Raw genomic sequence first — 25830 nt, 5'->3', positions numbered from 1 at the left:
AAAAAAAAAAAAAAAAAAAGAAGACTCCAGCCCAGTATCAGCAGAGGTTGAGACCTGTGGATGGAATGAAGGAACCAGTGAGGTATTAGAGAAACTGCAAATGACTTTTACATTTTCCATGTTGTTGTATGTTGGATTTTTTTTTTTATCTCTTATGGCTTTACTTAAAATAATTAGAAATTTGAAGGCAATTAAGAGACTTGGACTAGGAATGTAGTGAATCAGCTTCCCAGTAACCAATTAATTTGCATTTATTTATCCTATGTCCTGAGCAAGTTGTCCAGCCTTTGTCTCTTCTTTCTCCATCTATTAATTGGGAAAAGAAGAATGAAGACCCTGTTGTTTTTTCGTAAGCCTCATATGAGTGGTGCACAATGTATTGAATACTTATATACTATGAACATGAGGAAGAACGGCATTTCATAAGTGCAATATTCATAGTTTCTGATTTTCACGTCCAGTCATACCTCGTTTTATTGAGGTTTACGTTATTGCTCTTCACAGGTGTTGCTTTTTTACAAATGGAAGACAAGATTTTCCACCAGCAAAAAGATTACGACTTGCTTTATTGTGATACAGTGTACATGCTTTATTATGGTGGTCTGGAATCTGACCCTCATTATCTCTGAGGTATAACTGTATCAGGCCAAGAAGATATTATTTTTTAATTTTTTTTTCTTTTAAACAACTTTATTGAGGTATAATTGTCATACAAATAAACTACATGTTTTTTTTTATGATAATTTATTTATTTTTAGAGAGAGGGGAAAGGAGGAAGAGAGGGAGAGAAACATCACTGTGTGGTTGCCTCTCACTCGCGCCCCCAACTGGGGACCTGACGTGCAACCTAGTCATTTGCCCTGACTGGGAATTGAACCAGAGACACTTGGCTCGCAGGCCGACACTCAATCCACTGAGCCACAGCAGCCAGGGCAAACTACATGTTTTTAAAGTGTGCGTTTTGATATGTTTTACATGTATACACCAGTGAAAACTATCAACACAATCAAAATAACTTACCACCACCAAAAGTTTCCTCTTGCCCTTTGTAATCTCTTATGCTGCTGTTTTTTAGCCAACTACTAATCTGATTCCTTTCACTCTAGATAAGTTTACATTTCCTAGGATTTTATCTAAGTGTAGGAGCTGTTTTAGGTGGGGTGTAAAGGGAGGAAGGTGGTGGTGGAGAAGCTTCTTTCACTCATAATTGAGAGCCATCTTTGTTTTTGTAAATATCAATAGTTTGTTGCTTTTTCATGGCCCAGTAGTATTTCATTGCATGGAAATAAGGTAATTTGTTTTACCTTCACCAGTTGAAGAGCATTTGTGTTGTTTTTATTTTCAGTATTCATTTCACATTGCCTTGCTCTTTTCCAGTTTATCTGATTTGCCAAAAAAAGGGTGGGTGGGGGGGCTCATTATTTGGTGGCCAGACCTTCTGCATACAGTGAAACCAGGAGGTGACAGGGATAACATGTGTTTGTACCGGGACTTGACCTTTGCCATTGTATAATTTATGAATTGTTTTCTGAGTAAAACATGTTACGGCTTTTTAAAAATAGAAAATGTATGCACTGACTTTTTAGTGGGTTATCTCCTTTGTGTACATGTCTAGTCATTTTAAGCTTTATTAGCCTTTGAAGTCTATTTATATATTACTTTTTAGGGATTGAGAACAATAACTCATGCACATTAAGTAACCTTATTCATTAAGCAGCAACATAGAGATCTATGAAGTCAAGCCTAAAATGTCATAAAACTCCCTTTTGTCCATGAATGGAGAATACCATTCATATGTAATGTTGATGTAGGTACATCTCCAAAGTCTTTTTGCTTCTATTATAGCCAAGAGGTGCCTCATATTTATCCTGGTATTGACATTTTGTGTCTGAATAGATCAGAGCTAGTAATTAAAATTGGATATGCCTTATATTAATTGTAGGATAATATATAGAATATTGCAGTTACAATATCTTGGGCATTTACAAATTCAATTGTGTCATTATTATGATTTATTCTCAAGTTAGAAAAGATTGGATATTTTTATTTTGCAGTTTAAAAAACATTTTTAATTTACATGTGGTAGAATTTACTCTTAGGTGTAAATTTCATGAGTTTTGACCAAAGCATTGATCGTGTGACCACCATCTCAATCAGGATGCAGAACAGTTCCATCACCCCTCTTCCCAATTCCCTTCTGCGACCCCCTTGTAGTGACCCTCCATCACTCCAACCTTAGCAATCAACATCTCTATAGTTTTTGCATTGAAAGGATTGGATTTTAAAATGATTGCATTAGTGATTATCAGAAGTTTTTTTTCCTATGGTGAAGGTGGCTGAAAAACAGTAGTTATCAGAGTGGGGCTGGGATTGATTATATCCTGTCTTCTTGTGCCCTCCATGTTTATAATGATTATGGTTAACTGAGACTGAGCACTCACTGTGCCCCAGGCACTGGGCCAGATATTACATACCCGATCTCACATAATCCTCATGGGACCCTTGAGATAGACACTCATTATTATCATAGATTAAAAAACAAACAAAAAACAGAGACTTAGAGGAGTTGGATAGCTTGTCGGAGGTCACATGAAGGGGCAGATTTTGAACACATGTCTGTTTTACTAAGAACCTGACCACGTAGTAGTGCCTACATCTGTTTCTGACAAAGTATTGGGTTGGCCAAAAAGTTTGTTTAGTTTTTTTCTGTAGGATGGCTCTAGTAGTGCTTAGTGGTCTTTAACTTCATTCGAAACAATTTTGTTAGATTGTATTGTGACAGCTGTCATATCAGCATGCATTAAAAAAACCTTATCAAAATTGGTGAATTTTTGTGTAGCCATTTTAATATTGAAGATGGAAGAAAATAAGCACCATTTTTGGCGTGTAATGCTTTATTATTTCTTTTTTTAAAATTATTTGTTTGTTTATTTTTAGAGAAAGGAGAAAGGAGAGGGAAAGAAACATCACTGTGTGGTTGCCTCTCACTTGCGCCCCCAACTGGGGACCTGACATGCAACCTAGTCATGTGCCCATACTGGGATGCTTTATTATTTCAAGAAAGGTAAAAATGCAACTGAAATGCAAAAAAAGATGTGTGTAGTGTATGGAGAAGGTGCTGTGACTGATCAAACGTGTCAAAAGTGGTTTGCGAAGTTTCTTGGTACTATTGACGTTTTTGCCAAATAATTCTTTGCTGTGCAGCTGTCTTATGCATTGGAAGATGTTTAGCAGCTCCCATGGCCCCTACCCACTAGAAGCCAATAGCAGGAGACAGCCGACATACTCAAAATATCCAAATCAATAGTTATTGGTGAAAATGAAAAATACGTCTTTTACTTTATGGAAAAAACTAAACAGTCTTTTTGGCTAACCCAGTATTAAAAATTAGACGTTGTCTATTAATGAAGACTCTTGGGTGGGGATTTTTTGTGGGCACAGCAGGAAAGGGAGGCCCAGATCATGGGTCAACTGACTGGGTTAATGGTATAGAGTAACTAAAAGGATTGTGGAGTGGAATTAGTAATAGGAGATGATTTCAATATTTGACCAACATTTAAAGACAAAGAAAAGAAAAATAAATCCTAATTATTTTTTGCTACTTTGCATTATTCTCCCATTGTTGGAGCTTCCCTGTTTGTTTTTATTTTGTTTTTCTCTTTTATATAAGCTGACTTTGGCTTTCAAGATTACCACATGAATAATAGGAAAAGTTGATTGTTTTTACACTGAAGTTGCCTTTTGAAACTTTATCTAGGCTCTCACCAGCAAGACCTTTGCTCATTTGTCATTTTTCCTTGGTATTTTGTTAAAGTTTGTGATTGCTTCCTTCTACTTTTTTGGGGGTGTGTGTGTAATAAAATTGAATGAAGGGTAGAGGGGATGAAATGATTTCTTGTTCTTGAATTATAGTTCTTCCTTCAGAATTTCTAGGCCTTTGTTGTTTTCAGTTTTGCTCCCAAAGCTAATGAAAGATTTTTTTAAGATGATAAGAGGAGATATAATAATTTTCTTGATAAAATTTGAAATTCAGAGATTAGAAACCTAAAGTTATTTTCTAGTCTTTTTAATCTGGAGCGGTTGCTCTGGCTGGTGACACAGGCCAGCAACACTAAAATGATGACAAATGTGAATTTCAGAGTGCCTTGGATTTTCCCACTGAATAATCTAGGGGGTCACTGACTTTCTTTATTAGAGTTTATCTCTACTTTGTATTTAAATGTGATATTGTTTAATCTACTTCCACTCACTCCCCAAATTAATTTTCTTAAGGACCTTAAGACCTTTCCCTTTCTACTAAAGATACACATGCACACACATTTTTGGTGGGGTCATACGCTATCAAAGTCTCCTCTTTGTAAATGAATGCCTGTTTTCAGGCCTGAGAAAGTGGGCTCAGAAATGAAGAAATAGAGAATGAGGCAGTATTTGTAAGATTTATAATATACTTTAACTTGTCAGCATGCTTATGCAAATTATATGCTTTTAGATATTTGTAAAATTAACCTTTTTGGAGCTTGTCCTGATATTATGAAAAACATGCAATAAAATAAAAATTCCACTGAATTTAGTCTTGACCTGGCAGCTCTGATAGCAAGGCTTTTTAACATTTATTCTTTAAACCCCAGGCACTAAGCATGGTACTGTCTCCTGAAAGCAACTTTAAGAGCCTAGCCAAGTAAGTTTTTAGGTTGCATAGTTGCTTTTTTGTGTGTGTGAACATTTACTTTTTAATGATCAGTAAAACAAATCTAGAAAAACCTCAGGATGTTCCTAGGATTAAAACTTAATGCAGAAGCTAATAATATCTTTTCCATTCAAATGAATGTTAGAATGCCAGTATTTTAAATTCAAAAGAAATTACATATTGAAAAACTCACATTTATGACCTAAACTTTAACCATACTTCTGACCTGTTGCCCATTATTTTCAGTACAAAACAGAGAACTCTTTATGTTTTTATATGTACTATAAATCTCTCAACTTTGGCTTCATGATACATGTAGTTGAAGTGTTATTTATGTATTGAAATATAGGTCCAGTGCTTTGACTTCCCTTTAGAAAGACCTAATGTGGAATTTGGGATTTGGGGACAGCAAAGATGCATTAGATAAATAGGTATACATCTAAAAAGTAATAAATTAACACAGTCTGTAGCTGCTGATTTAGTTAACAGCAACAGACTCAAGTTAGCAAACTTTTGATGCATACCTGTGCCATGCAGCAGGTATCAAAGAGGACAAGAATGGACCTCAGGAGGCTTATAGTTAGGCAGGGGAAGGAGACTAAGGGCCAAGTTATGTTATTTGGTGAACTAAGCATGAGAGTGGGGTGGTGTAAGATGCAGGTGTGGCCTGGAGAAGGGAGCTGTTTACTCGGGAGATTCGTGGATAGCTCCAGGGAAGAAGTGGCATCTTGTAGGGAACCGCTCTTGTGGTTTAGGGAATTCTATCCCCAGCTTGAGCATGACCTGCCACCGGCACCCCGGCTGTGCTTGTCTTTTAAGTCTCAACATAAGGCTGCACGGGAGACATAACTGAAAGCCACTCAGAGGATTTCCGTGGGAATTGGATTTAAAGAATGCTTATTATGCTTTAGAACTTGCTCTGCTTATCTTTTTTTAATTATTTTTTTTATTAGGCAATGGGTTTATTGAGGGAAAAAGGGGGAAGAGAGGGAGAGAGGCAGCTCCCGACTAACTCAAGGGCCTGTAGAAGCAAGGGGAATGGGGAACGGGGAACAGGGAATGGGGAATGGATACTCCTGGTCCTCCTTGTGGGCCCATAGGAGTCCCCGCTCTGCTCATCCTTAAATGTAACCTAAACAATCTCTAGCAAGGAATGTATGAAACCTTGCACCTAATGCCAGTGTGGTATCAAGATGTTTGATAGACCCTGACACAGACTGGTCACTGTGCCTTTTGTACTGGTACATGTAATTGGTTATTGTCAGCTATAATCCAAATGCCTAAAAGCTATTGATGATTCATGAATTTTGACTTTGTATCTCCCATGTGTATCCTCCTCAATAAAAGGCATGAGGGATGAAGGTCTGATTACTGTTCTCCCCTAGAGAGAGCAGCCACCTTCCTTCCCCCAGACATAATATAGTGTCTTGGGTAGATTTGTCCCACCATGGTCACGAAACCTCTACTGGACAGAGTAGTTTCCAACTGAGCCTAGGGTGTTGGAGGCACCTCCGCCTCAGCATCTGAGTTGGGTTTCAGAGGATAACTTGCCTTAGGAGAGAGGACATCCTGTAGCACAGTATGCCTGGGTGAATGTGGGGAGAGTTGGAGCAGCATATTCAGGGACATGCGTCAGAGTTTGGCTATGTGGAGGCATTGAAGCTGTGAAGTTGCCTGAGCTGTGAGAGGAGGCATGGGCAGGGGCTCACAGAGGGCCTGTGATGCTGGGGGAGATCCCAGTGATGAGTTTCGAGGAGGGGACTCCTGCTTCAGTACCTGTAGTGATGGTTTTGGGGATGGAGAAGTGCAAGGGTGAAGACAGAAGGTACTTTTTAAGAGGATATGGTTGTGGAAGAACCTGTAGTATAACCAGATCTTTGGGGTTTGGGACCTCCTAGCATATGGTTTTGCCTTTCCGTGGGACAGTCTGTGGTTGTCATCTGTTCTGTCTCAGGTGACAGTTGTTTACATGCAGTAAGAGAAGAGAGCAGAGAGTGTGCTGTCCTCAGATTCCCTGGTAAATGGTCTTTCCGTATTTAGACTTCATGCTTCTCAGCTTTTATAAAAGAATGGTGAGGGACATGCCCCCCACCTCCCCAAAGGAGGGAAGAGACTCATGGTTAGATGTAGCACAGCAGTTGTCAAGGCGTATGTAATGGAAGGGATCAGGAAACTCCCACATCTGTCCCCCACCACCTTGCCAGAGGCTTGGCTGGGAGACAGAGGCGCCTTGCTCTGGGCCCTGTCTTTGCCTCTTTTTCTGTTGGGTTGTTTTATTTTGCGTACTCACCCATTTCTGGTTATATATCTTACAAATATGTTCTCCCAGTTTATGACTGCCTCCCTTTTCTTTATGTGTATTTTGATGAACAGAAGTTTTATATTTTAAGCTTTTTATTTTGAAATAATTATAGGTTCACAGGAAGTTGGTAAAAAAGGAAAAGCCTGTGTGCCCTTACTCAGTTTCAGTTTACCCCAGTAGTGATGTCTTGCATAACTGTAGTGCAAATAGTAACACCAGAAAATTGACATTGGTACAATCCAGAGAGCTCACTATTTTTAACCAGTTTTACAAGCATTTATTTAGTTCTGAGCAATTTTATCACGCGTGTCTATTCATGTAACCAACACCACAGTCATGGTATACAATTCCATCACCACAGTTTTCTACCTGCTACCTCTTGTAGCCACACACTGTCCTCCATCTCTGACCCCTGGGAACCACTAATCTGTTATTCACTTCTATGATTTTCTTATTTCAAGAATGTTATATAAATGCAATCATACATTATATAACCTTTTCAGTTTGTCTTTTTTTTCACTCAGTATAATTTTCTTGCGATCCATTGAAGTTGTTGCAGGTATCATTCTATTTTTTGCTGAATAATATTCCATGGTATAGATATACCAAAGTCCGTTAACCCTTTCACCCATGGAAAGACACCTGGATTGTTTCCAGTTTTTGGTTGTTATCAATGAAGTTGCTATGAACATTTGTGAGTAGATTTTTATGTAAGCCTAGGTTTTTGTTTCTCTGGAATAAATTCCCAGGAGTGAAGTATTTGGGTCGTGTGATAAGTACATGTGTAGTTTTATTAGAAACTGCCAATCTCTTTCCAGAGTGGCTGTACCACTTTTACAGCCCCACCACCAGTGTATGAGAAATCCTTTTTTTCGGTATCCTCACCATTTGGTGTTATTGCCAGTCTTTATTTGCCATTCTGGTAGGTATGTATTGATACCTCATTGTGGTCCTGTTTTGCATTTCCTTGATGGCTAATGATGTTGAATATCTAACTTTTCATATGCTTGTTTAGTTTACCATAAATATGTCCTCTTTGGTGACATACCTGTTCATGTTTTTTGCCCATTTTTTGACTGGATTGTTTGTACTTTTAATGTTGAGTTTTGAGAGTTCTTTATATGATCTAGTTTATATATCCTTCGTTGGATATGTGAATTGCAAATATTTTCTTCCAGTCTGTAAAGAAGTTTTAATTTTCATATAGCCACATCTACCATACTTTCTCTTTGTGGTTTAAAGTTGTTTTTTTTTTTTTTTTTTAAATCTAGTTAAAAAACAACTTCCTTACTCTGGGTTCATGAAAATTTTTCTGAAAAGGTTCTAATTTTCTATGTTTGAGTTTTTAGCCCATCTGTAATTGATTTTTGTGTTGTGTAAAATAGCGGTCCAATTTTGTTTTTTTCTAAATGGATAAGCATTTGTTAGACCACAGTTTATTGAATGAATAATCCCTTCATTTTCCACTTCTGTCATCCATTTCTATAAATGTGTGGGTTTGTCTGTCCTTTGGCCTGTTTGTTTACCCCTTTTCCAGTATATTATTCTATTTACTATAGCATTGTAGTAGTTTTGCTAAGTCTTTATTGCTCTTCCTTAGATTCCATATTCAAGATTGTGGTTGGAATTACATTAAGTTTGAAGATCAACTTTAGGACTTCTTGCACTTATCTTGCTAAACTTACTAAATATTTTATATTTGCAGGATGCTAGTTTAATGATATTTTATTAAGTCTACATTTTCTACCTGTTTCAAACTGCTTTTAATATTCACCATTAAGCACATTTACTACATTTTTTTTGTAACTGCTTTATTCAGATTAAGAAATTTCTTTCTATTTTCAAATTTCTAATTTATTTTGATTTTTATCTGCATCTATTAAAATGATCATGTGCTTTCTTTCTAATTCAGTTTTTTAATGTGATTTTTCTAGTGTTAAACAAGCTTTGCACTCTTCAGATAAACCTCACTTGTTTCTGGTATATTTTTTTATATGTTGCTAGATTCAAATTGCTTCTTTTTGTTTAAGATTTTTGCCCCTGTGTTCATGTATAGAATTGCTGTGATTTTCATTTCTTATACTACCCTTGTCTGGTTTTGCTAACAGGACTTCAGAAAATGAGCTGGGAGGGGGTTTTTCCTTACGCTCTCTTCTCTGGAAGAATTTGTATAGTACCAGCATTATTTGTTTCTTGAACTGCTGTTGGATTTCTGATCAGAGAGATTTAGAAATGAAGGAGACCTTAGAGGTCAACCTAACAGCATTGTTTTACTGAGAAAGAAAGAATTAAATGCTGAGGCCCAAATCCAGAGGACACTTTACATGGTACTATGACCCAGTGATTTCATTGTTATAGAAATCCTAATCCTAAAATAAAGCTAACAGCCGTTTTATTTTCTAAGACAGAGGGCCCAGTGCCTTCACTCTGAAGCCCATGGAAATCTTTGTAAGAGTGGCTTGGAAAACATCCCGTTAACCTGACAGACGCAGTCTCTTAGGGTCTGCTGCATGGGCAACAGCAGACCCTCCATATCACCCTGCCCAGGCTCTGTAGCTTCATCGCAAGATGTCGATTCAACACGGGAGGAGACAGATGCCGTGTCACTCCCGAGTCGGACTGCACAGCCATTCTCGGCGGTGCAGATAGACTCTTAAGAAGCTACACCGTCGTCTCTCGAGACGGACGGCTGCCGACGACGACGCAGTCTCTTAGGTCCCTAGGCCTATCTGATTAAAGCTGAGAACCAGGAAAGGGCACCCCAGGAGACAGACTGACGGTAACCTCACAGGCTCTGCTGTGGAGCAGCTCTCCGTACAAACCAGAAGTTCAGAGGGTTCTTAAGATATTTGTTGCCCAGTGTGATGATGGATAATCAATTTCATCTGGAATATCAAAGATGGCATTTTTATGAAAGTTAGTATTCAATGTATTTTTGGGAAATTTTTCTAAAAACAGCAAAAATAAGTAGTTGTATGCATAAATGACTCATCTCCTATGACCTGTATTATTTCTTCATCCATCAGACATTTCTTAAGCACCTTGTAGTGTTCAGCAGTGCTCTGAGGGCTTTTCACCTTTGAGAACCCACTCTTTTCACAGTAGGTTGGTGTGATTTTACCATATATAGGGCTTAGCAGATTGGTTCCTTTCATTTCAGATTTCAGTTCACCACGTAGTTCATTTCCAGCACCTGTCCCTGGTGCTATACTGAAACAAAGGAAGTAGGCCTTCTTTATCTAAAATGACTTTAGCAAGTATGCAGGCTCAAGGTCTCTGCAACTGCCTGATCCAGACATGTTATAGGCTTTATTTTTTTATAGACCTGATTTATTTTTAGAGAGCAGGAGGGAGAAAGAGAGGGAGAGACACAGCGATGTGTGAGCGATGCAGATGCAATCTGCTGCCTCTCACAAGCCCTCAACCATGGACCTGGCCCGCAACCCAATCATGTACCCTGATTAGGAATCGAACCGGTGACCTTCGCATTCACAGGCTAGTGTTCAATCCACTGAGCCACACCAGCCAGGATTGTTACAGGCTTTATGTTGGTAGACTTTATTTTTTGTTTATGAAGAAGTGTTTCATGTCACCTACCACAGTGGTAAATTAAATTAATTCAAACCATGTTTTCCTTAGCTATAGAGTTCCTTTCTCTCTCTCTGTCTCTTTGGTTAGCAGGAGAGAACCACTACTTATGTAGCTTTACTTGAAGTCATACTCCGTGTTGGGAACTTGTGCTTTGGCAGCACAAGGAAGGGCATGCCTATCTTGATAGCCCGGTTAGCAATCGATCTTGGCAGTGCTGCAGGTGACAGGTGGTGCTCATTTACCCTCAGTGAGCTGACAAGACTCTTCTTTCACCCTTGGTCTTCAGATGTGAGGCCCTGGTGTGGTCCCCCAAGTTCTCATCAGGGGAATAGATGACAGAACTGGGTGCAGATGGTTGGAAGGCCTCTTTTGGTCATATAATTGTGACTTTGAGGCTCCAGACATTGTCGAAACAAATGAAAAAATATATATATACATTGAGAGGCAGAATGCCACGTGTCATTTAAAAATGGATTAAAATATGCAAAATGTATTATATAGTTTCATTTTCTCATACAGCCTATTTTATATTAGCAAACTACATTATTTTGTATAAAAATATGCTTTTAGTCCTAGAGTCCTACAGATTGATTACATTTTTAAAATTGGACTTTGATGCTACTTTAAAAAAAATTACTTATTTGTTTTTAGAGAGAGGGGAAGGGCAGGGGAGAAAAAGGGAATGAAACATCAAAGTACAAGAGAAACATTGATCAGTTGCCTCTCGCACACCTTCAGCTGGGGGACCTGGCCTGTAACCCAGGCATGTGCTCTGACCGGGAATCAAACCTGTAACCTTTCAGTTCGCAGGCCGGCGCTAAACCCACTGAACCACACCAGCCAGGGCAATGAAACTTCTTGAAGAATCCAGTTCTGAAAACGTAACTGCAGCTGCTCTTTACCAGTAAAGATAAAAAGTTGAAAAAATGTATTTTGAAAAGGAATATACTAAAACCTTATTGTAATTTGGAAATGTAACCTGCACTGTAATACGGTTTATAATCTAACAGTAGATATGGTCTGAAAGCCTTGCCATAGCCTTCACTGTTGTCCACCTGTCCTTCAGGAAAGGAGGACATATGGGAAAACCAGTATATAATTTGAAATACTTATATCACACATGCTTCAGCTTTGGTTGGGTACTTGCTGACAAAACTCTCCCCTCTTTTTCTCTGTTTAGTTGAGCCATTTGAGTATCCTTGAAATACCCCACCAGTAAGGGACTCCCTAAATTCTTAGAAGTTATTCAAGTCCAATTTAATATATTTAAGGGAACTGGTTTTATGTTTATGAGGCTCAAATAATATAATTTTAATGATCTATCTAAAGTTTTCAGGACAACCTTCATAAATTGTTTTCAAATACATGTTGCTGATTTTCCAGGAACTTAGTTTTTCCATTGACACCTGTGTCTACATGGGCTTGTTCAAGTGAACCTCATTAAAATTTTTTCTAAATCACATGCATTATATTATTTGGAGACTAGAAATCAATAATTAAAATGATTTAGGGTTCACATAAAGATATTTTTCTTCATTTAAAGAATTAGAATAAAATGTTATCAGATTTTCAAAAAATCATTGACGAGGTGATAGTAATTGTTAACATTTGTCCAGGGCCTAGTGTTTATAAATTATTATATTGGGAGTCTTCATATGTCATCTTACTTAGTCCTTTTAATAATTTTGAGTTAGATATCCCTATTCTGCAAGTAAGTAAGTAATCTAGGACACAGAAATAAGTGCTTTTCTTACAGTAAAACCAAATACTCTTAGTACATTATGGTAGCCACTAACCACAAGTGTCTATTGAGCATGTGACATGTCTAGTCCAAGTTGAGATGTCCTGGAAATGTAAAATGCACACTTAATTTCAAAGGCTTAGTTGGAATAGCAAAAATTAAATATTTTTATATTGATCACATGCTAGAATGATGTTAGATTTATTGGATTAAATAAAGTAATAAAGTTAACTTCCTCTGTTTCTCTTTACTTTTTTATCAAATGCAGCTACTAGAAAACTTAAAATTAAGTCTGTGGCTTGCATTGTCTTTCTGTTGGACGGTGCTGCTCTGAAAGTATTTACACACAATTTAAGCAGGCAGATAGCTACATGCACAAGGCTTGCAAATAAATCACGGCATTTTTCCCAACCCAGTTCTACCTCTATATTAGCTGTCTTCAACTTTCTCTTCAGGTAGGAGGAGAGTTTCACACTGAAGAATTGGTTCTATATCACTAAATTACTTGCTGTATTTCTGCTTTATTAATACTGTTGTGGTGCTTATTGTTTGTTGTTTTTTGATTGGTTTTAGGCCTCCCTTCTGAAACATTCCATTAATATTAAAGGGAGCTTTTGCTCCCTTTACTTGCTCCCCACCACATACATACACAAATACACATTCCCAATCTTCATAATAGTGTTTAGGTCGAGTGAGTGTTGATCATGATTCTAAATGCTGATCGTAACTGAGTTATGTATGAAGTACTCTTTACATTTTATTTTCTGCACAATTTTTGTTTATCCTGAAATCAGTAATTGCCCTGTTATTATTCCGTTGCTTAGTTTTCCGTGCAGCTGTCCTGATTCAATGTCATCTTTTTCATCGGTTGTCTAAAGTTCATCTGTATGCATGCAGACACTTTTGAAAATGCAGCTCCTGAAGCCCTGTAGCCTACTCCAGCCTGCGCCGACGGGTGTCTCCTGGCTGAGCCCGTTGTCTCATGCAGGGTCTGCTCTCACGGGATGCTCGCATTTCCTCTGCCTTTCGCCTCTCTCCGCCTTCCTGTTTCCTGTATCTTCCTCTTTCTTGGTTAATTTCCTCATTTTGGTGAAGCACATCTTAAGCCTAAGCTTCCTGAGAAAGGGTGCCGGAGTCTTAAATTTGTCCAAAAGTGCCCCCGCCCCCTCATTTTTAAGTGCAGTTGGAGATTGGAAACAATTTTCTTCAGAAATTTGAAGATATTTCTCCATTGCCTTTTAGTCTCCAGAAGTGCTGTGGGCAATTTGGAGCCAAATATTCTCTTATTACCACCTCTCTTCCTATCCCCCACTCTACCACCCACATCTTTTAAAGATTCTTTTTGTCACCAATGCCTGAAATTTTAAATTTTATATTGTGATATATGCCTCAGTATTAAGTTTCCATCCTAATTTTCATGTGTTGGTCCTCTTATACTGGTTCTTTACTTTTTAATTTAGTCTCTTATTTTTCATCTTTTTTAAATTTTTGCTGAAGTTTCTGAATGATTTACTGAACTTGACCTTTCAGCTCTTCTATTAAGTTTTTTTAAATTTTAGCTACCATAGTTTTAATTTGTTGTTTTTCGAAAGTTACTTTTTGAAAGTTATTTATCCTATCTCCCTGATATTAATGGTAGTTTCTGTTTAAAAAAAACAGTTTTCTTTTCCTTGCATAGTCTCGGTTTCAGCCAAGTTGTATTTTTTTGTTCTGTTTGTTTTGCTTCTTTCATGGAAGAGTCTTTCCTTAGATGGCAGGTTATTCCTTGTTGTTTACTTGTATTTGACAGTGGACATTAAAAAGATGGAAGTTAGTTCTGCCCAGCTTGTGGGTGTAGGCTTTTGTAGGCTTTATTTTAGAACTATCTGTCTAGGCTGTTTCCTTAGGGAACACCTAATGTTAGTACTTAGACCCTACCTTTTAGGTTAGTCCACTTCCCTGAGTGGGAATGGTTCAGTGTCCCTTTTGGAGAGGCTAGGCGGGGTAGAGAGGTGTGTAAGTCAATCTTCTCCAAGGAAACAGAACCAGTAGGATACACACACATATACCATACAGATGCATATACATATATGTGTGTGTGTATATGATGTATATTTATTACAGGAGTTGACTCATGTAATAATGGAGGATGAGAAGTCTCATGATTAGCTGTCTGGAAGAGCCAGGAAAGCCAGAGTATAATTCAGTCCAAGTCCAAAAGCCCAAAAACCAGGAGTGCCAATGTTTGAGGGCAGAATGGGGTGTCCCAACTCAAAGAGATCTACAGTTCACCTTTCTTCCACCTTTTTGTTCTGATGGACTCTCAATGGATTCAGCGGTGCCCACCCACATTGAAGAGGGCCATCTGATTTACATATTTACACAGTTCAAATGCTAATCTCTCCCCAAAACACCCTCACAGCCACACCCAGAAATGTTTTACTAGTTATTTGGGCATACCTTAGCCCAGACAAGCTGACACATAAAATCATCACAAGGGGCACACGAGCAAGAAGGTATCAATCAGTTTATAAATACTCCCTTAATTTCTCTTTTTTTCAGTAGGGTACCCCCCCTACCCTCCACCTTATGCTGTGCCTGGTGTTTTCCAGACCAGAGATCCCTCTGTCTTACCTTCTCCAGAAAATAATTCTCCAGGCTTCTGCAAGTGTGGGAGAGGGCAGTTGCCTGGCTGAGCACAGTAAAAGGGAGTAGAAGTACTTGGTTATTTTTTATTGCCAAATAGTATTCCATTGTGGGTACATACCATGTGTAGTTTATCTATTCATCAGTTAATGGACATTCAGCTTGTTTCCTTTTTTTTGGGGGGGGGCTGGTACTTGAATAATATTACAGTGAACATTCCTGTATAAATTTTATTAAAAAATATATCCATGTTTTTATTTTCTTTGGTACATGCCTAAGAATGGAAATGCTGGATCATATGGCAACTCTATGTTTAACTTTTTAAAGAACTGCCAGACCTTTTCCACAGTGGCTGCAACATTTTATAATACATTCTTTTCAGCCATGCATGAGAGTTCTAATTTATCTTTACCAACACTTGTTATTGTTGTCTTTTTGATTCTAGCCATCCTATGTAAAGTGGTACATCATTGTTGTCTGATTTGTGTGTCCTTGATGACTAATGATATTGAGCATCTCGTCTTGTGCTTATTAGCTATTTATATATCTTCTTTGGAGAAATATCTAGTCATATCCTATGTCCATTTTTAAATTGGGTTATTTACCTTTTTATCGTTGAGTTATAAGAGTTCTTTTTATATTCTGGACATGAATGCATTATCAGATATATGATTTACCGATACCTTCTCTTAGTCTGTGAGTTGTCTTTTCACTTTCTTGGTAATGTCCTTTGAACTATAGAAGTTTTAAATTTTGATGAAATGTACCTTAACCAGTTTTTTCTTTTGTCACTTGTACCTTTGGTATTATATTTAAAGAACAATTGCCTGTGCTTGCTTCGGCAGCACATATACTGAAATTGGAATGATAGAGAGAAGATTAGCATGGCTCCTGCGCAAGGATGACCCACAAATTCATGAAGCGCTCCGTATTTTTAATACCATTTGATTTCACCTAATACAGGCACCTAATGAACAAAACAGACAAACAAGCAAAATAGAACCAGAGGCATGGAAACAAGGAACAGACTGACGGTGACCAGAGGGGAGAGGGGAGGAGGAGAAGGGAGGAAAGAAGGGGGAGGGTCTAGTCAAGGAACTAGTATAAATGACCCATGGATGGACATCAGGGTGGGGATTGGCTGTGGGAGAGGGGCGGCGGGGGGTGAGGGGACCCGGCAGGGGAGAGCAACGGGGAGAAATGGGACTATTGTAATAGAACAACAATAAAGAAATACATTTTTTAAGAAAGAAACTATCGCCTAATGCAAGGTTACAAAAATTTACACCAGTGTTTTCTTCTTAGAGTTTTATAGCGTTAGCCCTTACATTTAGGTCTTTCATCCATTTTGAGTTAATTTTTGCATATAGTGTGATATAGGGGTTCAGCTTTATTCTTTTGCATGTGGATATTCATTTGTCCTGGTAACATTTGTTAAAATCAATTAACCATAACCATAAGGGTCTATTTCAGGACTCTCATTTTTATTCTACTGATTTATGTATCTGTCCTTATGCTAGTACTACACTGTCTTCATTGCTGTTAGCTTTGTAATAGGTTTTCAAATAGGAAAGTATGAATCATCCTACTTTGTTCTTCTTTTCAAGATTGTTTTGACTACTCCAGATACCTTGCATTTTCATATGAATTTTAGGATAAGTTTGTCAGTTTTAATAAAGAAGTCAGCTGGGATGTTGCTAGAGATTGTGTTGAATCTTTAGATCCATTTTGGGAGTATTGCTGTCTTAACAATATTTAGTTTTCTAATCCACGAACATGGGATGTCTGTCTATTTACTTAAGTCTTTAATTTCAATAATATTTTATGGCTTTGGTGTACAAATCTTATTTTTATTTTGTTAAATATTTTTGTAAGGATTCTTTTATGTAAATGGAATTATTTTCTTAATTTCATTTTAGGATTATTCATTATAGTATATAAAAATATAGTTGATGTTTTAATACTAATGTATATCTTACAATCTTGCCGAACTTGTTTATTTTAATAATTTGTTTTTTATTCTTCAGGATTGTCTACATATAAGAACATATCATTTGTTAATATAGTTTTACTTCTTCTTTTCTTGTCTGGATGTCTTTTATTTATTTATTTATTTTGCCTAATTGCCTGGCTAGAACCTCTAACACTGTGTTCAGAAGAAGTGGCAACAGCAGGCATCTTTGTCTTTTACTCATCTTAGTTGGGAAAGCATTCAGTTTTTTACCATTAAGTATGACTTCAGCTGTGGATTTTTTTTTTTTTTTTAATAGAAGCTGTTTATCAGGTTGAGGATGTTTATTCTGTTCCTAGTGAATTGGATTTTTAAAAATCAAAACTGGAATTTGTTAATTTTTTGAATTTGAGATGATCATATGTTTTTTTAATCTATTAATATAGTATATTATATTGATTAATTTTCAGATGTTAAACCTTATATTCCAGGGATAAATTCAACTTCGTCATGGTATACAATCCTTTTTATATATTGTTAGATTTGGTTCACAGTATTTCATTGAGGATTTTTGTGTCTTTATTCCATAAGGGATATTGTTACATAATTTTCTTGTGATGTCTCTGGTAACGGTATCAAGATAATAGTGGCCTCTAAGAATGATTTGAGAAATTTTTCTTTTTTAGGGGATAAAATTGAGTAACTTTTTAAAACTGGAAAACAAATATACAACTTGGGATGGATTGATGCAAATTGTGCCAAAAACAGATTTTCTTTATGTGGCCAAACAAAGTTTAAAAAGCAAGTAACAATGAAAGAAAATGTTTCTGATACAGGAACAGCAGTACAAAAAAATAGTGTAGGAGTGTCTGGATAATACACCCATTTTGCAGTAGGGCAACTTTGAAGTACATATTGTTGACTGTCCGTAGACCATGCAGATTTACAACCCCTCCGTAGACCATGCAAATTTACAACCCCATACTTCAGTAACAAGATGCTGACAGTTCCTAAAGAAAACTACTTTAAAAAAAGGCACAACCCAGTGTTTCCTCATCTGACCAACTCAATCTGAGTTTAGATGTGCAAAAGGGGCTTAGTTATATCTAGAGTAAACCACATGCAACATGTTATTCGATCAGTTTTTCTAAAACACAGTTTCAGATCAATGGCAATAAGATAAGGAAAGAAAACATGGAGGAATGAAGGCCCAAGTACTATACATGCTTATTTTTTGACAGTAGTGGGAAAGCTTTTACAGATTAGTTACAAACAAATGAAAGGAAAATAAACAATTTGTACAAGAAATTTAACATATTCTGTATATTAAGTTTGCTGTCACCATTTGTACAAGCTCTTTATAGTTTCCTTGACTATCACCATCGACATCTGTTTCCCTCATCATTTTGTCATCTTCTGTGTCTATTAACTTCTCTCCAAGGTGTGTCATTACATTGCGGAATTCCGTTGCACTAATATAGCTATTGCCATCCTTATTAAACGCACACATGGAATGCTTCTCTAATTTCTTCTTCACCCTCTGTGTCTTTCATTTTCCTCGCCATCATTATCAGAAATATGGGAAAGTCAATTGTGCCATTACCTTCAGTACCCACTTTATTCATTAATCATATCTGTAACTGCTTCTGTGGGCTTCTGCCCAAGATACCTCATTGGAGTTCCCAGTACCTTTGTTGTTAGCGTTCCATCACCATCCTTGTCAAATAGTGCAAAAGCTTCTTTGAATTCTGCAGTTAGTCAGTCATGTTGTAAATACTATTGGTCTGTAAGACGTGACCATATAATCACTCAGCTTGCTCGCTCCACTTGGACTTGAGAAGTTGTTCTTGTGCTTCTGTTTTACTAAAGAGTTTGTGGTCCTTGCCAGTGTGGCTCAGTTTGTTGGAGTGTTGTCCTATAGACTGAAGGGTCACAGGTTCGATTCCCAGCCAGGGCACATAACCAGGTTGCGAGTTTGAGCCCAGGTCCGAGTGCGTACAAGAAGGCAACCAATTGATGTTTCTCCCTTCCTCTCTCCCTCTCTATTTGAAAGCAATGAAAAAAAAAAAAAAGGTGAAGATAAAAAGAAATGGATTTGTGAAGGATTGGTGTTCTTTAAACATTTGGTAGAATACATCTGGGCCTATGCTTTTCTTTATGGGCAGTTTAAAAATTACTAAATCAGTATAATATTTTTGTTAAGACTAGTTATGTGTGAACATTCATCTTTCAAATACCTATTCATATTTGTTCAGTCAACCCTTCTCTAATACAATATTCAATTGCAAAGAAATTTTGATATACTTACTTTTAACTTTCTTCTTTTTCTTTTCTTTCTTTTTCTATTAAAGGTCTGTAATTTGGAATCGTTAAGCCATGGCATCAAAGAAATTTGCTGTTAAAGTAAGTAATGCTTAAAAGCCTTTCTTTAAAATGGTTAGTCACTTTCTAGTATAACTAAGTTCTATGTTAATTGAAAGTAGAAGCTCTGAACTTCTCTTTAAATTTGGTTCTCCATTGAAAACTTTAAATAGGTGATTTTAAATTTGCATGTTAAGAATGAGATGGGGAGATGAGAGGATTAGTAGTTCACATAGTTATGGGAGTTGCTTGCTTCTCACCAAATGGCATAACTTGGTCCTTAATTTTAAAAATTATCATTCTCATTGCATGTCCATGACATAATTTTTGATTCTGACAAAGCGGATGAAGATAAGAAGTAGGCATCAAATCCTGCACCTGGTGAATGCCAGGAAAGAGTTCTCTTGAGTGGTTGCCTTCTTTGCTTTCCTCTTACAAGTGTCTCTTCTCTATACCTTAATGGTTGGGGTTGGGACCTTCTCAGACGTGGGGGCATGGGAGAATCATGTATGAGGGAAGGATGGGGGAGGAAATGATGAATACTAACCCTGAAGTCTAGGAGATGCTTTCATATATGTTGGCTCTTCTTTAGGACATTTTCTCTATGCTACTGTTGTATTACGTATGAATTTAAAACACTAAAATAGACAAATTAGTTAACCACATCAGTTATTATTTAATATTATAGTTGTATATTTTTAGCATGTCAGTACTTACTTAGATTTACAACATATTTATGAATTTTATTGCTTACAATTTTTTGTATTCATATGTTCTGTAGCATTTCTCTCTGTGAGAGGTTAAGTAGTGAACTTTTTACTATTTGCCTGTCTAAAAATATATTTTGATTTTACGCTAGATACGTAGTTTGCTTTAGAATTCTAGATTGAGCATTATTTTTTTCTCAGCACTATAGAGATATTTTCCCATTATCCCTGGAATCTGTTATTGCAACTGAGACATGTTTTAATTATCAATTTAAAATTTAAATATAGTGGCTGAAAATTGAGCCATTTTATTCCTTTTCATGATTCTGTAAGTTGCTTGGTATCAGTGGGGGTGGTTTTTCCTTTCGATGTTGCCTGGGGCTGCAGTTACATGGGGACTCAATTCAAATAGAACATCAAAGATGACTACTCACATCCCCGAAGGTTGCTATGCGTGGAGTCATACCTGGGGCTGTTAATTGTTGCCCTTCAAGTTCTCATTTATGTGGATGCTTGATGTGGACAGGGCTTCTCGTAACATGGTGGCTGAGATTTAAAGGATGGTGTCCCAGAGCAAGAGTTGCAAGAAGAAAGCAGTTTAATTTGCCAGCCCTCTGAAGGCATCCCAAGTCTCAGATGCCAATTCCGCTGCATTCTGTTGGTCAGAGCATTCTAAGCCCAGCCACAGGGAAGATGCAACTCTTTGATACGAGAAGCAGCAGGTACTTAAAGGGAAAGGGGAAGATTGTTGGGTCCTCTATGCAGACCAGTTACCACAGAAGTGTGCTTTCAGCCTCCTTTCCTGGTTATCTGTCTCGCTCTTAAGATTTATATTTTGTGACATTCTGCAATTCTACAATTAAATCTTGAGATATAGACTTACGTTGATTTAGCTTGGGATGCAACATATTGTACATCTTCATTTGGAAGGTTAAAATTTTCAGTCAGTTTTGGAACATCTCATTCATTTTCTCTTTGGGTACTGCTCCTCTTTATTCTCTCCCTATATAATCTCGGTTTCAGCCAAGAAGAACTTGGAACTCTTATACAGACTTTGTTGGATAGTTTGTTGAATAGTAGTTTTATATGTGCTAGAGGGGTAATATTAATTTGTCTAGGACTGAGCCCCTGTAAGCTGTCTTCTCAGAAAAGGACTGGACCTCTTGCAAATCTCTGCCCAAAGTGGCTATGGCCCATTAGCGCAGACAATCCTGGTTGATAACAAAGCTTGGACCCCAGCCCTTAATTATGCCAGGAATGGGTCTCTTTACTTTCAGGCCATACACACTGATGTGGCAAATTCTGCCACCATATTTTCCCATCTCACAGTCGCACCATGAAGGCTTAGAATCTAAATCCTAAATCATTCCAGGCAGGGCCGTTACCCCAAGCATGAGTATCAAGCTGGCAGGTTAGGGATAGAAACAAGGTACTGAAACATTATGTGAAAGATTTTACACATCTCATTGTGATTGTATTCCTGCCTGTGATCACACAGGCAAAGGGCCAGTGCTTTCCTAATCATTCAGCTTAAGAGCCCTACAACCCAAGCACTGGGATCCCGTTCAGAACATAACATCTGACCCTGCCAGAGTGCTGTGCACTGCTATAGAGTGTCATGGTTGGTAGGAGACATGCACACCTAATGATGCTGTCACCATGTGCCTTCTCTGATGAATGCTGTTCCAGCTGTCTCATATGAGTGCTGCTTGGCTATTTGCCTTTTCCTGTTTCTCTTCTCTGTCTCTGTTGCATTCAGAGTGCTTTTTATCAGACCTCTCAGTTAATTAAAACCTTTTCATCTGTGTTTAACCTGCTATTTAATCTGTATTTAATATACTCTTTAACTTGTCTATTTTTAGTTCCTGCATTTTTCATTTGAGAATGTTTGGTTATTTTTTTTAAATTCAAATTCTGTCAGTTCCCTTTTTATATATTTGTTCTATTTTTCAACCTGTTTCCATTTCCTTTTATGTCCTTCATAATTTAAAAGTAACTTACTTCATAGTCTGTTTTACATTATTCTGTTATTCCTACTATTACCTACTAAGTGTGGAATAAATTGATCATTGAAATTGCTGGATTGTTTACATGTGTAATTCTTTTAAAGTATATTTTATTGATTATGTTGTTACAGTAGTCCAAGTTTTATCCCCTTTGCTCCCCTTTACCCTCCAGCAATCCCACCCCCCTTAGTTCATGTCCATGGATCATGCATATAAGTTCTTTGGCTTCACCCGTTCTTACATTATTCTTAACTTCCCCCTGTCTATTTTGTATCAGCCAATTATGCTTCTTAATCCCTGCACCATTTCCCCATTTCTTCCCCTCTCCCAACCAGCTGTTAACCCTCTAAATGATCCCCATACTTATGATTCTGTTCCTTTTCTGGTTTGCTTAGTTGGATTTTGTTTTTACTTTTTAGATTCAGTTGTTGGTGGTTGTGAGTTTGTTGTCATCTTAGTTTTCATAGTTTTGGACTTCTTTTTCTTATGTAAACATTTCATATAATAATGGCTCGGTGCTAATGAACTCTACTGGCTTTACCTTGTCTGGGAAGCATTTCATCTGCCCTTCCATTCTAAATGATAGCTTTGCTGGATAGAGTAGTCTTGGTTGTAGGTCCCTGCTTTTCATCACATTGACTACTTCTTGCCAGTCCCTTCTTGCCTGCAAAGTTTCTTCTGAGAAATCAGCTGACAGTCTTATAGGTATACCTTTAGAGGTAACTCTCTGCATTTCTCTTGCTGCTTTTAAGATTCTCTATCTTAAACCTTTGGCATTTTAATGATGATGTGTCTCGGTATGGTCCTCTTTGGGTCTGGCTTGTTTGGGACTCTGTGCTTCCTGGACTTGTATGTCTATTTCCTTCACCAAATTTGGGAAGTTTTCCTTCATTATTTTTTCACATAAGCTTTCAATTTTTTGCTCTTCCTCTTCTCCTTCTGGCACCTCTGGGATTCAGATGTTGGCACGTTTAAAGTTGTCCCAGAGGTTCCTAAGCCTCTCCTCATTTTTTTCAATTCTTGTTTCTCATTCTGCACTGGTTGACTGTTTTTTTTTCAAATCATTGATTTGAACCTCAGTTTCCTTCCCTTCACCATTGGTTTTGTGTGGATTCTCCTTTGTTTCACTAAGCATAGCCTTCACTTCTCTTATGCATTAGCCGTACTCAAGCATATCTGCCAAGCCTGTGAGCATCTTTATCACCCATGTTTTGAATTCTGTGTCTGTTAGGTTGGCTATCTCCTCATTTGTTAGGTTAGCTATCTCCTTGTCATTTAGTTCTCCCACTGGAAACTGACCTGTTCCCCCTTTTGGACCATACTTCTCTGTCTTCTCATCTTGACAGGTTCCTGTGTTTGTTTGTCTCTGTGTCTTAGGTTGAGCTCTTGCTCCTGAGACGTTTTAAGGGGCGGAGCCTTAGGTATTCATCAGTACAGGGTGACCTGTTTCACCACATTGTGGCGCTGCATGTGGGGGAGGGGTCAGAGAGGGAACAATGCCACTTGCTCAGCACTAGCCCATTTTTCAGGCACTTCTCCCACTTTTATATGGGACTGGCACCTCCCTAGCTGTTGCCCTGGCTGTTTTTCCCAGAGTTGGGTGGGTCTGCAGATGTTCTAGGACCGTGGGGGCCCTTTAAACAAGCAGACTCTGCTGAGAGACCAGCAGTTTCTTCCTCCGCCCCAGCCCCCACTGGTTTGCACAGTCAGAAGCAATGAGGCTTGATTTTCCCTGACGCTGGAACCATGAGCTGTGTGGTCTCGTCAGGAGCTGGGAACGCTCCCCAGGTGTCCCTCCCCACTTTTTAAAATGGGTTACTGCGCTTTCAACTGGTCTGCCTCCACCACCACCACCGCCACCGCCACTGCCACCACCATCACACCACGTCCTCTCTGCCCCACCTTCGCCCTTCCTACCTGTCTGGATGAGTATTTCTTCTTTATATCTTTGTTTGTTGGACTTCCATGCAACTCGATTTTCTGGAACTTCTGGTTGTCTCTAGTTTTGAGGTAGTAGTATTCCTTCTTAGTTGTGGAGGGAGATGCAGCGTGTCTGTCTGGGCTTCCATCTTGGCCGGATGTCTACGTGTGTAATTTTTTATCATGCTCTTATTTTCAGGCATATGCTACACACACACATGCACACGCATATAGGTGGAAAGACCTGTGACCTCCACAGAGCAGTTGAGCAGTTTCAAGTTTACTCCTGCTGGAGCCTTTGGCACCTCAGTGGTTTTATGTTAATTTCAGAGCTCAGGATTTCACCACCTTGTGGGTAGCACAACTTTGCAACTCAAAACAGATTCTGGCACAAGGCTGGTGTTTTAGTATTTTCCTGTGTTTTTATTGTTCTTCTCCTTTCCTCTTGCCTCTTCCCAGGCCCTGGATAGATGGCAAGCTTCCACATTGCTTCCCTTGGCTGGCGAGTGGAGATTTTTTTTAGTTGAATTTTCATGAACATTGCATTTCTCAAGAGAACGAAGGAAGAAGCTTTATTGAGTAGTTACTGTCCTAAGAAATTATGAACAAACTTAACCATACGAACCGGAGGGTATCTACAAATTGAGTACTTATTTTTGTGTTAGGCATCGTGTAGAGAATTGAAAGCTGATATTCCTGACAACTCTGGGCTTAACTAGAATGGGTTCACTCCCAACTCCCGTTTTTCTTCTGCCTCTTTGGCGTATTAGGATACTATCTTAAACTTTCCTGGCTCCCAAATACTCTGACAGCCAGGTTGAACCCTCCAAAGGGGCGATTATTTTCCCCCTAGCTTTATTGAGATGTGATTGACATAAAACATTGTTAAGTTCAAGTGTACAATGTGATGACTTGATAAACATATATATGGTGAGATGTTTACCACAATAAGGTCAACATATCCTTCGCCTTGTGTAATTACCATTTTGTTGTTGTTGTGATGAGAACATTAACACTCTACTCTCATAGCAACTTTCAAGTGTACAGTGCAGTATTGTTAAGTATAGTCACCATGCTGTACATTTAGATCCTTAATCTGTCTTATAATTGGAAGTTTGTATAGTTCAACCAACATCTCTCCATTTCCTCCATTGCTCAGCCCCTTCCAGCCACCATTCTATTCTGTTTTCTGAGTTCTGTGTTTTTATTTATTTATTTTTATTACAGTTGGCATTCAGTATTATTTTGTTTTAGTTTCAGGTGTATAGCATAGTGGTTAGACTGTCATACTTTACAAAGTGATGCCCCTGATATTTCAAGTACCCATCTGGCACCATGCATAGTCATTACAATATTATTGACTATATTTTCTGTGCTATACTTTACATTTCTGTGACTGTTTTGTAACTACCAATTTGTACTTCTTAATCCCTTTACCTTTTTCACCCAGCCTGCCAGCTCCGTTCCTCTTTGGCAACTATTAGTCTGCTGTCTGTATCCATGAGTCTGTTTCTATTTTGCTTGTTTGTTTTGTTTTCTAGATTCTCCTGAAATTATATGGTATCTGTCTTTCTTTGACTGACTTATTTCACTTAGCATTATACCCTCTAGATCCATTCCTGCTGTCGCAAATAGTAAGATTTTATTCTTTTTTACGGCCAAGTAATAAGCAATGGTATGTATGCACCACAACTTTCTATTTTTATAAAATCCTTACCTGAGAATATGTTTATTAATTTTAGAGAAAGAAAGATGGGGGGGGTGGGGAGACACAGAGAGAGAGAGAGATGTCAGAGAGAAATATCTATTGGTTGCCTTCCATATATGTCCCAACTGATATCAAACTGGCAACCTAAGTATGTGCCCTGACCTGGGATTGAGCCCTCAGTCTTTCTGGTGCACAGGACGACACTCCAACCAGAGTCACCTGGCTAGGGCT

The 25830-nt window shown here is 38.0% G+C and overlaps 1 protein-coding gene, 1 non-coding gene and 1 pseudogene across 2 annotated transcripts in view; 2 read left to right on the top strand and 1 right to left on the bottom strand.

The window, feature by feature from the left end:
• The window catches only part of SLX4IP (SLX4 interacting protein), a 227894-nt gene that overhangs the window by 1750 nt on the left and 200314 nt on the right, over window positions 1-25830 (top strand). The window contains exon 2 of the mRNA XM_090286051.1: window positions 19249-19300. Coding sequence (XP_090142177.1) covers window positions 19274-19300 — 27 coding nt within the window. The 5' untranslated portion in view covers window positions 19249-19273. The remainder of the gene's footprint in view (window positions 1-19248; window positions 19301-25830) is intronic.
• LOC150003222 (U6 spliceosomal RNA) lies at window positions 15776-15882 on the top strand. Its single transcript, XR_016512931.1, has one exon. It is a non-coding gene; the product is annotated as a U6 spliceosomal RNA (small nuclear RNA).
• On the bottom strand, window positions 18207-18643 carry LOC150003221 (calmodulin pseudogene; annotated as a pseudogene).

This window comes from Furipterus horrens, unplaced genomic scaffold, assembly GCF_987537825.1.
Source record: "Furipterus horrens unplaced genomic scaffold, mFurHor1.1.pri manual_scaffold_8, whole genome shotgun sequence".
Classification (NCBI taxonomy): domain Eukaryota; kingdom Metazoa; phylum Chordata; class Mammalia; order Chiroptera; family Furipteridae; genus Furipterus; species Furipterus horrens.
The sequence above is the reverse complement of the archived record's forward strand: the minus strand, read 5'-3'. Positions and strand labels throughout refer to the sequence as shown.